The following is a 14438-nucleotide window of genomic DNA, read 5'->3' on the forward strand; positions in this document are numbered from 1 at the left end:
TTCTGTCTTTGACATTTGTTCTATTTTTGAAATGGTTGGATTTGTTTGTAAAATTGTGACACGTTAATGTTTCCTCAGGTAATTTTCACTAATGAGTCTAACATAGAACGATGGAAGAAGGAAAGACAAAAAGCAATTGACTCAAAAATTGGCAGACTGAATAGCTTTATTAAGCTTGTCAAAGTTCCAATTCAGGTTGCTCTTAAATACTACGTTTGATTTTTGTAGTCTCTTTTCTTACTGTTTATTGTTACAGAATCCGGTTGAAAGTCATATGTTATGTGCTAGTTTTTTTGTTTCTGTCCTGTTTTATGGACTTAACTTTCCGTCTTGGCTGAGCATGACTTTTATGAAGCATAAATACTGCTAAATGCATGGCTACAATATCATTTTATTTATTCTCCAAAAGTTCTTGAATAATCTTGTTCTATACATTTCATGGAAGGTATTCTCCAATAAAGTTTGAAACAAATCCATGTGTGAAGCTTACTCCTATCCTATCTGCAGGTTTTCATTGCTTGTGGGATGCAACAAAAAGATGACATGTTTCGGAAGCCAAAGCCTGGAATGTGGAGACTAATGGAGCAAAAGTTTAATTCAGGAATTGAAGTTGATATGGAACAGTAAAACTTCTTTGCTTCTCTACTCAACTTTGTCTTCCCCTATGTTTTTCTTTTCTTTTTCTTAAGTAGTTATTTATAGGATGATTTCGTGGTAAATGTATAAGAAGGTTGCTGAAAATGCCAATTTGTCAGCAAAATACACACACACACACACACACACTATATATATATATATATATATATATATATATATATATATATATATATATATTTGATGTTGCAAAATATTGGGAGAGATGGGAGAGAAGAAAATCATTCATTAATTAACCCTAATCTCTCTTAAATAGAGATTAGATGGTGGCATATGGCATATTGGTGCTCCAAAATGGCTGTTGCACCCCTGTTGCACTCATGTCGATGCTGGTGCTGGGTGCTTCTCCGACACAACACATCCGGTGCGGTTGGCTGAATCGAGCCAAAATTGACCATTTTAACTGCACACCGGACTAAACTAGCTCTAATGTAAGAAGTTTACATGTAAATATGGATAAATAAGGCTACTAAACAGTTAAATAACTACATACAAACTGTATTAATGAGAAATTCCCGTCTCTTGATTCTAAATAACTTCAATATAAATTCTAATTTCTAAATAAAACTTCTATCATAAAGACTAAATTTCTCATAAGTCATAAACAACTAAACAAGTAAAAATCAAGGTATGGAAAAAATGAAAGTTTTAATAGTGTATATATATATATATATATATATATATATATATATATATGTATATATATAATATAATATATATTATATATACACGATTGTACCCATATCTATGTGACGTAGCGTGTGCGCACACATAGACACACACACATATAGCGCCACACCCGCATTTTTTTTTTTTTTGAAAATTGCCACATCCGCACTGGCACCTTGCACCCATGTGACATAGGTGGCAACAAAGAAAATTACATCTAAGTCCAACAAATTGAATTAAAAATAATAAAGAAGCCTCTCCCTATTTTAAAGTATTTGCTAATCACTACCTACGGTCTTTTATTTTCTTTCAACACTCTTCCTTATGCTGGTGCATATGTATCTAACATTTAGAGAACCCAGAGATAGGTAGAAATTTAGTAAACACATTGGCAATTTAATTGTTAATCAAGACATGAATGATAGAGATGTTTCTTGCCTGCACCATATCTTTGATGTAGTGACAATTGGCCTTTATATGTTTGGTCCTTTCATAAAGGACTAGATTATTAGCAAGATAGGTGGTTACTTTGTTGTTACATACACCCTCACTAGAAAAGAGACTTGACCCTCAAGCTAGCACACATTGTCTTTACCCAAATTATCTAGCTGCAGTTTGGCTCATAGTTCTGTACTCAAATTTTTGCACTCAATCTTGCACCATTGACTGCTTTTCACTCCTCCAACTAATCGGATTTTTCTCAACAAAGATACAAAATCTAGAAAATGAATATTCTATCTTCAACTGATCCAACATAGTGAGCATCTGTGAAGGCCATCACATCAAGTGAATTGCTTACAATAGTGCTCTTCTTTGTATCGGCTTGAGATATTTGAGTACCATCAGGGCTGCTTTCCAATGAAATTTTCTTGGTTTTTCCATAAACTGACTTTACTTTCCCAAAACTAGAGAGATATCGAGGCATGTAACTGTAGCATATAGGAGTTTACCAATTGGTGAGCAATATAATTTGCTATCTACCTACTCAAAGTCCACAATATATAGGTGGAGCCGAGTGTCCTTGTTTCTTGAAGCAAATCAAAAACATTTCGCTTGAGAAAAAACAATACCTTCACTACTTCTTGCAACTTTTATCCCTAAAAAGTACCTAAGAGGACCAACATCTGTAGTAACAAAGTGCTTATGTAGAATAATAAACTAGATGTCTGTAATGTGGGACTGAATACCATTCATGATTCAGGACATGACAATGTCATTATCCTCTACCCATGTAGCATATTTTATGTTTTATTGGTAGGTTTTGGTTCAAGAAGAATATGCTTGTGCCAATGTCCTGACACAGACATAAGAAAAAATCGTAGACCATTTTTATAATTATTTTCATCCAATTCAGCAGAAGATCAATATGAAAATGGATTCACAAACACTTTGTGTTCTGCTGGAATATTAGTTTTAGGCTCAGTTTTGGAGTCCTCCGTTGCCATGATTCAAAACAACCACCACGAACCTGTCAGCAATATTGAAAGCTGCAAGAGACAAAATCTGCCACCCAACAGATGATACTATAATGCTTCAGCATTAGGACAGATTTGAGGGAATAAAAGATTCTGAAATAATCTGATCTGAAAAACGCCCACGTCAAGATTCAGCATCACAAATTCAATCAAGATAATAATATGTTTATGATCGAGATAATTAAGAAAACACTCCAAATCTGTGCGACAATAATAAAGACTTCAAGATACTAAGCAACCAGTCCAATAAGAAAAGCAATGCAGTCTAGCAAACAAAAACTCCATGATGTAAGAATCTTTGCTTGTTCACGTCTCTCCGTCTGAAATCAGGTAGAATGAGAAGAAGAAATAGAAGAGAAGACAAATGGAGGAAGAGAGTCACCGGCGTTAACAGCCGTGTGATCCTTAATCTATATTAAAGAATTAACCTAATCAGGTTATAACAAAATGTACACAAATTATATAACATTTACAGAAGTGCCACCGCCTAGTATGTTTAGGCGTGTGGATTAGAAAACAAGTGGATCGGGTCTAAATAGACCCGAGCCTTCATACGCACAAACAGCCCCCCTCAAGTTGTGCATGAGATTTGACCATGCATAACTTGTTCTTCAATTCCCAAAAGTGCTGCCCTGTGAGTCCTTTAGTAAAGATATCAGTTATCTGTTCACTGGTGGATATATAAGTAGGCAAAATCTCGGCTTCTTCAACCTTCTGACGGATGAAGTATTGATCAATCTCTATGTGTTTGGTACGATGATGCAGAATGGGATTGAAGGTAATTTTTATTGCACTTTGATTGTCACATAGTAATGATGACTGGGCAATAGAAAGATTAAGCTCTCCAAGCAAATGTCGTAACCATGATGCTTCAGCTGTCCCTGCAGCCATTGCTCTGTACTCTGCCTCAGTGCTGGATCGTGCAACAACACGCTGCTTTTTACTGCTCCAACAAATGAGATTAGAATCAAGAAAAAGACAGAAACCTGAAACTGATCGTCGATCATCGGGATCGCCTGCCCAGTCTGCATCAGTATATGTATATATGCTATGTCCAAGAGAAACATTGGGGCATTTTGTGTAGACTAGTCCATCTCCAAGAGAAGCTTTGAGATACCGCAATATCCGCTTAGCGGCATCCATATGTCCTTCTGTGGGGGCATGCATGAACTGAGAAATCTGATTTACAGCATATACTATGTCTGGGCGAGTAAAAGTGAGGTATTGTAACACACCAACAATGTTGCGATAGAATGTAGGATCGGAGTATGCTGCAGTTCCATTAGATGAAGTCAACTTAGTGTTTAGAACACTAGGAGTAGTTATGGGTTTGCAATTAGTCATGTCTGCCTTGTCCAAAACATTAAGGGTATACTTGTGCTGCGTAAGAGTCAATCTATCATTTGTCCTGTCAAGCTCAACACCCAAAAAATATCGTAATTTGCCGAGATCCTTCATCTTGAATTCTTGCTTCAACATATCTTTAACATAGGATATATGTGATGCCGAGTTCCCAGTGATAACAATATCATCAACATATATAAGCAACCAAGTGGTAGTTTCTCCGGAATGATAGATAAACAAAGAGTGATCGAGAGAGCTTCGGAGAAAACCAACTTGTTGTATATGATGAGAAAAACGATCGAACCATGATCTAGAAGTTTGCTTCAACCCATATAGAGATTTTTGTAATTTACAAACCCATTGTTGAGGATCATGAGTAGTATAGCCAGGAGGTTGCTCCATGTAAACCTCTTCCTTAAGAATCCCATGAAGGAATGCATTTTTAAACTGATAAAGAGGCCATCCATATGAGACTGCAAGAGAAATAATCACGCGTATTGTTCCCATCTTGATGACTGGACTGAATGTTTCATCATAATCTTCCCCATATTGCTGAGTGAACCCGCGTGCCACAAGACGCGCCTTATGTCGATCAATGCTACCATCTGGCTTATATTTCAGCTTGTAAACCCACTTGGAACCCACAACATTCTTATCATTTGGACGAGGAACAATCTGCCAAGTTTGACATTCATGCAAGGCTGTCATTTCCTCATTCATAGCTTCAACCCAACATTTTTCCTTACTCGCATGGTGATAAGATTTTGGTTCCACCTTTTTGTTGACTTCTGTCATAAACAACTGAAAATCCAAAGAAAAATTATTATAGCTCACCCATCTATCAATAGGATGTCTCACGCGTTGTGACTGGCGTGGAACTGCGGTTGGATCTGCCGTAGGAACTGATCGCGTAGAATACACCAGGCCTGAGAACCGATTATATGTAGGTGGATCATTGGGCTGAGGAAATGGAGGCATGCTGTCCAAGGAGCTACTTATAGGTGTTTCGGGTTCATTAACAACTTGCTCCTTGTGTTCATTCAACTTTTCCGCCCCTTGTCTTAAGATTTCAGCATGTAACCAAGTATCATAAAACTCATTTTTGTCCTTGAGTGTTAGAGAAGTTGCCTTGGAGTCCTGTAACCTGCTTTCATAAAAAATAACATGCCGTGAAATATGTACACGCCCAGTTTTAGGGTTGTAACATCTATAACCCTTGTAATTTTCTGCATACCCTATAAATCTGCACAAAACAGCACGATCTTGAAATTTGTTTCGTAAGGAAACATCAACATGCACATAGCACACACATCCAAAAACACGTAAATCTTCATAACACGGCTGTTCTTGATGTAATAGAAAAAATGGAGATTTTCCATCAAGCAAAGCCAATGGCAGTCGATTTATAGCATGAACAGCTGTATGAAAAGCCTCGGTCCACAATGTCATAGGTAAGTCTGTGTCATGCATCATGCTAAGGGCGCTTTCAACAATATGCCTATGTTTCCTTTCAGCAATTCCGTTTTGCTGAGGTGTATGGGGGCATGAAGTTTGTCTAGTGATCCCATTATCTAGTAGATACTCAGTAAATTCACTAGAAATAAATTCACCACCACCATCACATTGAAAATGCACAATATTGCTGGAATATTTATTCTGAACCAAAGCATGAAATTGAGTGAACAGGCGGAAGACTTCTGATTTGTGTTTCATGAAATGAATCCAAGTATATCGGGAATATGAATCAATAAAAATAACATAATATCTACTCCCAGAAGAAGAAGGAATTGGAGCAGGCCCCCAAACATCGGAATGTATAGTGTCAAAAGCCTTTGAAGCTCTTTTATTTATTAATTGAAAAGGAAGGGCATGGCTCTTACAGATATGACAACTCGAGCACATGCTGAACTCACTGACTGAACTCAGACTGGACTTATCTAAGAGCCCGTTTGCAACAAGACTTCGAACAAAAGACTGACTACAATGAGCTAACCGACCATGCCAAATGGATGGCTTATTATATTCTGCGACATTGATTTCACTATGAATTGAAAAGGATGGATCTGAAGGGTGAGATTTTGACAACTTTGGAGCTTCTTCAAGAACATACATGTTGCCTTTGCGAGTGCCCTCAGCGAACGTCCTCTTGGTTCGAGCATCCTTGACATAAACAGAAGACGGTGTGAATTCAACAGAGGAGTGAGTATCATCAATCAGTTTGGACACTGAGATAATATTTTTCTTGACACTTGGAACAACAAGGACATTCTTTAATGGAATGGAAGAGGAACCCATAGATATTTGTGCATTTCCAATGTGCGATATTGTGTGATGGGAACCATCTCCCGTGACAACTGAGCCTTGATCTAAATAAGGGAAAACACTAGATAAAGTACCTGTGTCACCAGTAACATGGGCTGCTGCTCCAGAGTCCACATACCACTCTCCTTGCTCATTTTGCTTCAAGTGGAGCTTAGACAAGGCTGTCATAAGAAGTTGTTGCACCTCCGATGAAACATTTGATGTTGGATTTGAGCTAGATGAGGATGAAACTGACCCTACTGCTGCCTTGTTTTCACGCCTGACTTGATTATTTTTATTCTGAGGATTGTGCCAACATTCTGATTTCACATGTCCCCTCTTATTACAATAGAAGCAAGTCGGAACCCTTCTAGATGTGGCGGCAGTAGTATTCATGCCTGGTGGTGTCGGGAGAATCCCTCTTCCCATTCTTGCCTGAGGAGTCCAATGGCGAGTACGATTCCCTTGCAATGCATGTGTCCCTGTAATCAATACATTGTGGCTGTTGGGAGAAATCATATTCTGTCGCTGCACACGACTAGCTTCGTGTTGAAATAACTTGGCTTTCAGATCTTCAAAAGATGGAAGGACAGGTAAAACCTCCAAGGCTGTGCAAAAAATATCAAACTCTGTTCCCAGGCCACTCAAGGCTTGTTGCACTTTGTCTTTATCGCTGACAGGATGTCCAATGGCAACAAGTTGATCACTTACGTTTTTTATTTCATTCAGATATTCCAAAACTGTACGCGTCCCACGCTTGATATCCTGAAATTGTCTTCTTAATTGCAGAAACCGTGCTTCCGATACTTGAGAGTACGTAGTGGCAAGGGTAGACCACAATTCTAAAGCTGTTAAATCATCATCAATGCCTCCTAATACCTCCTCTGACAAGGTAGAAGTAATATATGCAACAAGTGACTGGTCGTGGGCCAGCCAAACATCATATTCAGGATTACTTTCCGTAAGAGTATCATATTCAATGCTAGTTTCACTTCCAGCCGAAGCCCCAGTAGCTTGATCTCCCACTACGGTCTTCTTCACTTCACGGTAAATATATTTTGGAGGTGCTGGAGTAGTGCCATCGATATGCCCATAGAGTCTATGACTTTTAATAAATGGAACAATTTGACGTTTCCAAGTCAAATAGTTACTATGATTCAGTTTTTGGGAGATAAGTTGGGAGAGAAAGCTGGAGGATAGAAGAGAGGGTGTCCGCTGATCCATGACTGAAGAAAGATGATTAGGGCAGGCAACGTGAGGCAGATTGGTGCAGCAACAGAATTAGGGCAAAAACGAACCGAAATTAGGGCAAATCAATTTAGGGCAAACGATGAGAGTAAATCACACAAGATTCAAGGCAGAAACCGAAATGAGGGATATCCACGCCAGAAATGAGTACTTAGGGCAGATTAGGGATAATCACGTCAAACTGAAACCACTCACCGGAGGACGAGGTAACCTGGCTCTGATACCATGTAAGAATCTTTGCTTGTTCATGTCTCTCCGTCTGAAATCAGGTAGAATGAGAAGAAGAAATAGAAGAGAAGACAAATGGAGGAAGAGAGTCACCGGCGTTAACAGACGTGTGATCCTTAATCTATATTAAAGAATTAACCTAATCAGGTTATAACAAAATGTACACAAATTATATAACATTTACAGAAGTGCCACCGCCTAGTATGTTTAGGCGTGTGGATTAGAAAACAAGTGGATCGGGTCTGAATAGACCCGAGCCTTCATACGCACAAAACTTAACACATGACAGGTCCATGACTTGATTATTGAGAAACGGAGACGAAAGAAGTTTGTGCAGGCATGATATTTCCAGACCCAAATCCACACTTCAACTTACAGAACTGATATAGATTTGACATCAGAATCGTCCAAAAACAATCAGCAGTGTGAAGTGAGACATCTACCCAAAATATCACGTCTCCTGGAAGTAGGCATATAGGCAACCAGGGGACTGATTGCTCCATGGAAGTCTTACTGCTCTAAAATAATCTTCGTATCAGAGGCAGTAAAACAAGCAGTACGAGAGAGAAAAATTGAAGAGACGAAAGTGGAAGAGAAAGAAAGGAAGAAGAAGATTGAGGAAGAGGATAAAAAAATTTATGCGTCAGAGACTCCCAGGCATGGCAGCTCTGATACCATGTTGCAGAATATTGGGAGTGAAAAATAATTCATTGATTAACCCTAATATCCCTTAGAATAGAGATGAGGTATGGCTGCAAAGAAAATCACATCTAAATCCAACAAATAATTAAACATATAAAGAAGCCTCTCCCTATTTTATAAAGAAGCCTCTCCTTATTTTAATGTATGTGCTAATCACTACCTATGTCCTTTATTTACTCTCAACAATTGAATTGCTTGGCCAGAGGAGATGTTGCCACTCTAATTCTGGTCTTACTTTACACCTTAAATAACGTAATATGCATGTTTTATGCTAGGCGAGATGTACCTTCAATCTGATGTTTCTATAATTTCATGATTGGAGAGAGGGGATGTTGTAGGAAGTCTCAAGTGGGGATTGGAATCAACTTTGGTTTACCAACTACCATGGACATTACAATTTGGAGTTTGAGTTTCAGGGTCTGCTTTGTATATTTCATTCTGGATTTGGTTGTTCGCCTCCAATTTGTTGCTTATTTTGTGACTTTTCTATTAAAAAATTCACTTAAAATGTGCCTTTACTTGTCTTTCAGTTCCTTTTATGTCGGAGATGCTGCAGGGAGAGTCAATGATCATAGTGATGCTGATATAGGTTTTGCTAAGGTGTAGTCTTGCTGTCTCTTATATTTTTCTTATGCTTATTCATTTGGGTAGTGTAATGTGTTTTCTACTAGATCTTGTCATATACCTGTACATGTTTATCGAAAGCCAGTTTTTCAAAGACCTGGTTTGCTCCCTAAGAATGCTAGTCCACTGGTGTCTCCTCAGTTGGAACTTTTTTGGTGTATCACCTTTCTTGTCTTTGATCCACATGTCCAGCTAAGCATGTTTACCCTGAAAAAATATGGTTCTAATTGTTCAATTTTGATTCGGATGTATTTTTATTGTAATGAACATACCTTGTGAAGATAAACTACAAGAAAATAAGTAGAATGGAAGGAAAGAAGAAGAGAAGAGGAGAGAGAGAGAGAGAGAGAGAGAGAGAGAGAGAGAGAGAGTAATCCATTGTGATCCCTATTAGGTCTAATCCCTTCTTTAAGTAGGGATTAGTAAAAAATTATAATGACATCCAACATATTTAAGAAGTTCCTAAAAGAAGATCACATAAATATAAATTCTATCTACCCCTTCACAATAACGTGTATTATTACTCAATACTCCTCAATTTGGAGCATAGATATCAATTATGTTCAGTTTGGTGCAACACTTGAAAAACCTTGAACTTGTAAGAGGTTTGGTGCTTCCCAAGTTTTGCATTTTTATACAGCATGGAGTTTGACATTCATGGTTTCTCTCTTAGAATCTAGTGCAGCTTCATCAGGTTCATTATATGAGTGGATGATAGCTAAACTTTGCATAAATTTGAGAGAAGGAAAATTCGTAGATAACAAATCTGTGGGGTGACCTTGTATGTCTTTAAATATTCTAATATACAGTTCTGTATTTATATTATCTCTAGAACCTCCTCTAGTTGTTTGTCTTCTGGGACAGGTAATTAGTATTAAGATCCACGTCTGGATCTGGATCCAGATCGTCTGATTCATGTCTGACTTGTATGTTTATTCTGTCTTGTTTTAGAGATGTTTAATTAGTGGCATACATGTAATATTTATGTTGTGTCATATTTTTTGTCAATGGTGTAATTGTATTTAGGTAATAAAATATAGGGTTTAGAGGCATGCTGGGTTAATCGCTGCCCCAACCTTGCATCATCCCTCTTTTCCTTCTTCTCTGTTTTCTGCTCATATTAAGTGTGAACTAAGGTAATTCAAAGAAGCAAGATATCTAGAATCTTTCATGGAGCCAGTTTTGCTAGATTCTACTGAAGGTATGCACAAAGAGATCCAAGTTTTGTTCTTCCAGTCAAGAGATTGAATCCTTCCTTCTTTTCCTTTATTTCTGTTGCTGAATCGTGTGATTCCTAAGTCTTTCTCTCTCCCTATCTTTTCTGTCGTCTATTCTTAAATTTCAGAGTCTCCTACTTTTCTGTCGTCTTGGGCTGTTGCTTTCTGTCGAGAACCACATTCTTCCTTGCTTACCTTTTGCAATCTGTTCTGTTCTTCTCCTAAATAAGAAAATGGCATTGTTGAATCTGATCCTGATCAACGGCCTTGTTCAGAAGTCTGTACTTCCAACTGTTTTTACTTCCTCTTGTTTCCAAGTGTTGTAAGCTTTCTTTGTGATTCCTGATCTGAGATAACATTGTTCTTTTGTTAAGTCCTTTCATGTTATTCTTGGTTGTTTTTTGCTCTTACTCTTCTTTTTTCAATCAGCAGTAGAAAATAGGTATTTATCGGACACAACTTTCAGCATACTGTGGACAAGTAGACTCTACTAGTTCTGCCCTTTGTCCCTGAAACTTGTTTCTCTTCCAGCAGAAAAAAAAAGGAAAACAAGTTCCCACCTTGCAAATATATTTGTCCAATTAGGCCCATTGAGGGTCTGCTGATTGATTAAGGTGAAATTTTTCATATTGTCTTATATTCTTGGTTTCCTCTTGTTTTCATTTTTATCGTGATGAATTCTTTTTTAAGTTCCGGTCTGTCTACCACTTTCTTGAATCAACTTGCCAGTTGTCACTGTAAAGCTCACCCATTCCAATTTCTTGACTTGGAAGAGGCAAATACTTCCTTTATATAGAGCTAGGATCTCAATGAGCATCTTGATGGTTCTACTCCCACACACCATAGTTTATTGTTTAGGAAACTAAGGATGAGAAGGGTACTACATCTTCCAAGCCTATGAAAAATTTAGAATACACAACATGGAGAAAGCGTGATCAGTCTTTGGGCACTTACATCACGTTAACACTTTCCCAAAAAGTGTTGGCCACTCCTCAGATGACTATACTGCAGAAGGATTGTGGAGTCATCTATCTCAAACATATAGATATGGGAGGCACAAGTTTTGTTATTGAAGAAAGAATTCCGAAATTTAAGGAAAGGTTCGATGGAGTCTATAGGTCCTATGAAGGGGACCACCGATCACTTGGCAGTCATTGAGAGTGCTATTTCAGACAAAGACAAAGTTCAACAACTCATCTGTTGAAAGTAGAAAGTTTGGCTTTAAATGTGGTAGTTAGTTGAATATTTAAAAGTTAGGGTTCTCTTATGTCATTTCAATATTTTATGTGTCCTCCGTTTGTAACTGTTACAGCCGTGCCCTAATCTCTCTTTTAGTAGAGATTAGTGTACGAGATTGAGTAAGAAGTTTTACCGCCTCTCTCTCTCTCTTTCTTTCTCTCGTTCTCCCCTTCCCTATTACGCAACATGGTATCAGAGCCACGACTCAAGCTGCTGGCGTGATCGGCTCAAGCTGCAGGCGTGATCGACTCAAGCTGTTGGCGTCATCGACTCTGTGTTCTGGCGTGATCGTTTCTTGCCCATCTTGCATACGAGAATATCTCAGACTTACGAGAACACCTCAAGCTGTTGCTGGAGTAATCTCTAACTTATCTCATATTCTCTGCTGTGTAGAGGAGGACCTGATCTCGCCTATGTGGAAGGCGTGATCAGATCCTCACGTGGAGTATTTGGATATTTTTTTATGTGCTGGTCATGGATACTGTTTAGAGTGTTGAACGTTTAAGTGTTGAAGAAACGTTGATATGCTGTCTGTAGTTGTGGTTTGAGGGATGATCAGAAATTCTGGTGAAGCAAAATAGATGCAGAATTTATCTACGCAAGATGTGGAATGTTAGAAGCAGCGGCAGACTTCATTTATAAGTTCTGTTTTCCAGCAAGTTTATTCCCTGTCGTTTCCTGTGTAGTTTCAGCAAATTTTCTTTCCAGCAAGTTGTCCGTTTTCTCCTTTTTCCTTGCTGTTTTGGGGGTTGTTGAAAGAGGCTGCGTGACTGTTCTTTGTTCTGTTCCTGAAGGCTGCGTGAAATTGCTGCATATATATATATTTCATTTTGGTCGTCCCATTCTTGCTGTGATTTATGATGGCTGAGAACCAAAGATTGGAGGGTGGTAATGATCATAAAGGAGTTGGAAATCCCTTTTCCTATGGATCTACAGTTAAATTAGATGGACACAACTATGAGTTGTGGTCTAGATCCTTTATGTTGTCAGTAAAAGGACATCGAAAGAGACACATTATTGAAGAGGATGAACCTCTTAACAAGACAGACAAGTACATAACCTGGGAAGAGGACGACAGCATGGTTATGTCTTGGATTATGAATAGTGTCCAACCCCAAATTGCTTCTACTATTACTTACTATACTACTGCGAAGGAGATGTGGGACTTCCTTAGACAGACATATTCTCAAGATAAGAATGTAAGTAAAATCCTTCAAATTGAAGAAGAGTTGCACAACCTCCGACAGGGAAATCAAGATTTATCTCAATACTTTGCAACAGTGAAAGCTACTTATGAACGTCTGAAATTTTTGCGTCCTCCTTGCAAATCGTGTTATAAGTCACATTTTGAACCTACTATGGTTGCGAAGTTTCTTGCTGGTCTCTCCCCTGAGTATGCTTCTGCTAAGGATCAAATGCTCACTGGAAGTGAAATTCCTGAGCTCTCTGATGCATACAACAGACTTAGCCGTCTTGCTGTTAGCCTGTCTCAACCAACTGGTGTGACGCCTACCTCTGCTTCTGCTCTTGCTGTGGGGGGTGGTCGCGGTCATAGCTCCACCTATAGTGTCAGAGGAAGAAATATAGGTCGTGGAACTGGGGGCCGTGGGAGGTTCCAATGTACCTATTGTGGAAAGATTGGACACTTAGAGGATCGCTGTTGGGATAAACATGGTCGCCCATCCTCTTTGTCGCAAGGAAGAAATATAGTCATCAAACAGGGCAAGAGTCCTACTCACTTATCTATGGGTTCTGCACAGACTGCCACTCCTACAGTGGAGGACGCTTCGTCTAGTATAGCGCCAGAGACAGTTACAGTCAGCATTGACAGAGTTGAGTACGAGCAATTTTTAGCGCACAAAGCCTCACAGGCTTCAGCTTCTATAGCGTTGACCGATCGAGCCTTTTCAGCGGGTCCTTCCACATCTGACTCAGGTACTTTGTGGATTATTGATTCAGGAGCATCGAGACATTTCTGCAGTAGCCCTGGGTGGTTTACTACTCTACATAAATTTCCTCAGCCACGTCATGTCAAAATTGCAGATGGTAGACTGTCACCCGTATTGGGCTATGGAAATGTGAAACTTTCTCAGTCTATGACTATTTCACATGTTTTATATGCTCCTAACTTTCCATCTCATTTACTCTCGGTTAAACAGTTGACTACTGATTTACACTGTCGTGTTATTTTTGACCCTGGTTCATGCTCATTTCAGGACTTGCAAACTGGGAAGACGATTGGTGGCGGCTATGAGAAAGGGGGAGTCTACATCCTGTCGGCTCCAATGGGTCTTGCAGCTACCGCGTCTACATCAGAGTCTACAATCTTCCAGTGGCATCTCCGGCTTGGTCACCCTTCAGCACCCAAGCTTCGTTCTCTCCTGCCTAAACTTTCAGTTCCAGAGTCTTTCCAGTGTGAGGCATGTCAACTTGGCAAGCACACACGTAGTAGTTTTCCTTCGAGTCTTAGTCCTTCAAGTCAAGGGTTATTTGATCTTCTTCATGTTGATGTGTGGGGGCCTAGCAGGGTTGCTAGCCGAGATAGGTTTAGGTACTTTCTTGTCGTTGTTGATGATTATTCTCGAGTCAGTTGGGTATTCCTGTTGAAGGAAAGGTCTGAAGTAATTTGTATTCTCAAAAACTTGATTATTGAAATAAAGACTCAATTTAGTTCTGTGGTTAAGTGTATTCGCACTGATAATGCTCTTGAGTTCAAATCATCTATCTTAATGACCTT

At 38.9% G+C, this 14438-nt stretch overlaps 1 protein-coding gene across 2 annotated transcripts in view; it reads left to right on the forward strand.

Annotated features, from left to right (window-relative positions):
- The window catches only part of LOC116245523 (polynucleotide 3'-phosphatase ZDP), a 32951-nt gene that overhangs the window by 12277 nt on the left and 6236 nt on the right, over nucleotides 1-14438 (forward strand). For both annotated transcript variants that reach the window (XM_031617025.2, XM_031617024.2), the window contains exons 8-10: nucleotides 79-195; nucleotides 508-623; nucleotides 9152-9221. In XM_031617025.2, coding sequence (XP_031472885.1) covers nucleotides 79-195; nucleotides 508-623; nucleotides 9152-9221 — 303 coding nt within the window. The remainder of the gene's footprint in view (nucleotides 1-78; nucleotides 196-507; nucleotides 624-9151; nucleotides 9222-14438) is intronic.

Source organism: Nymphaea colorata, chromosome 1 (genome assembly GCF_008831285.2).
Source record: "Nymphaea colorata isolate Beijing-Zhang1983 chromosome 1, ASM883128v2, whole genome shotgun sequence".
NCBI lineage: Eukaryota > Viridiplantae > Streptophyta > Magnoliopsida > Nymphaeales > Nymphaeaceae > Nymphaea > Nymphaea colorata.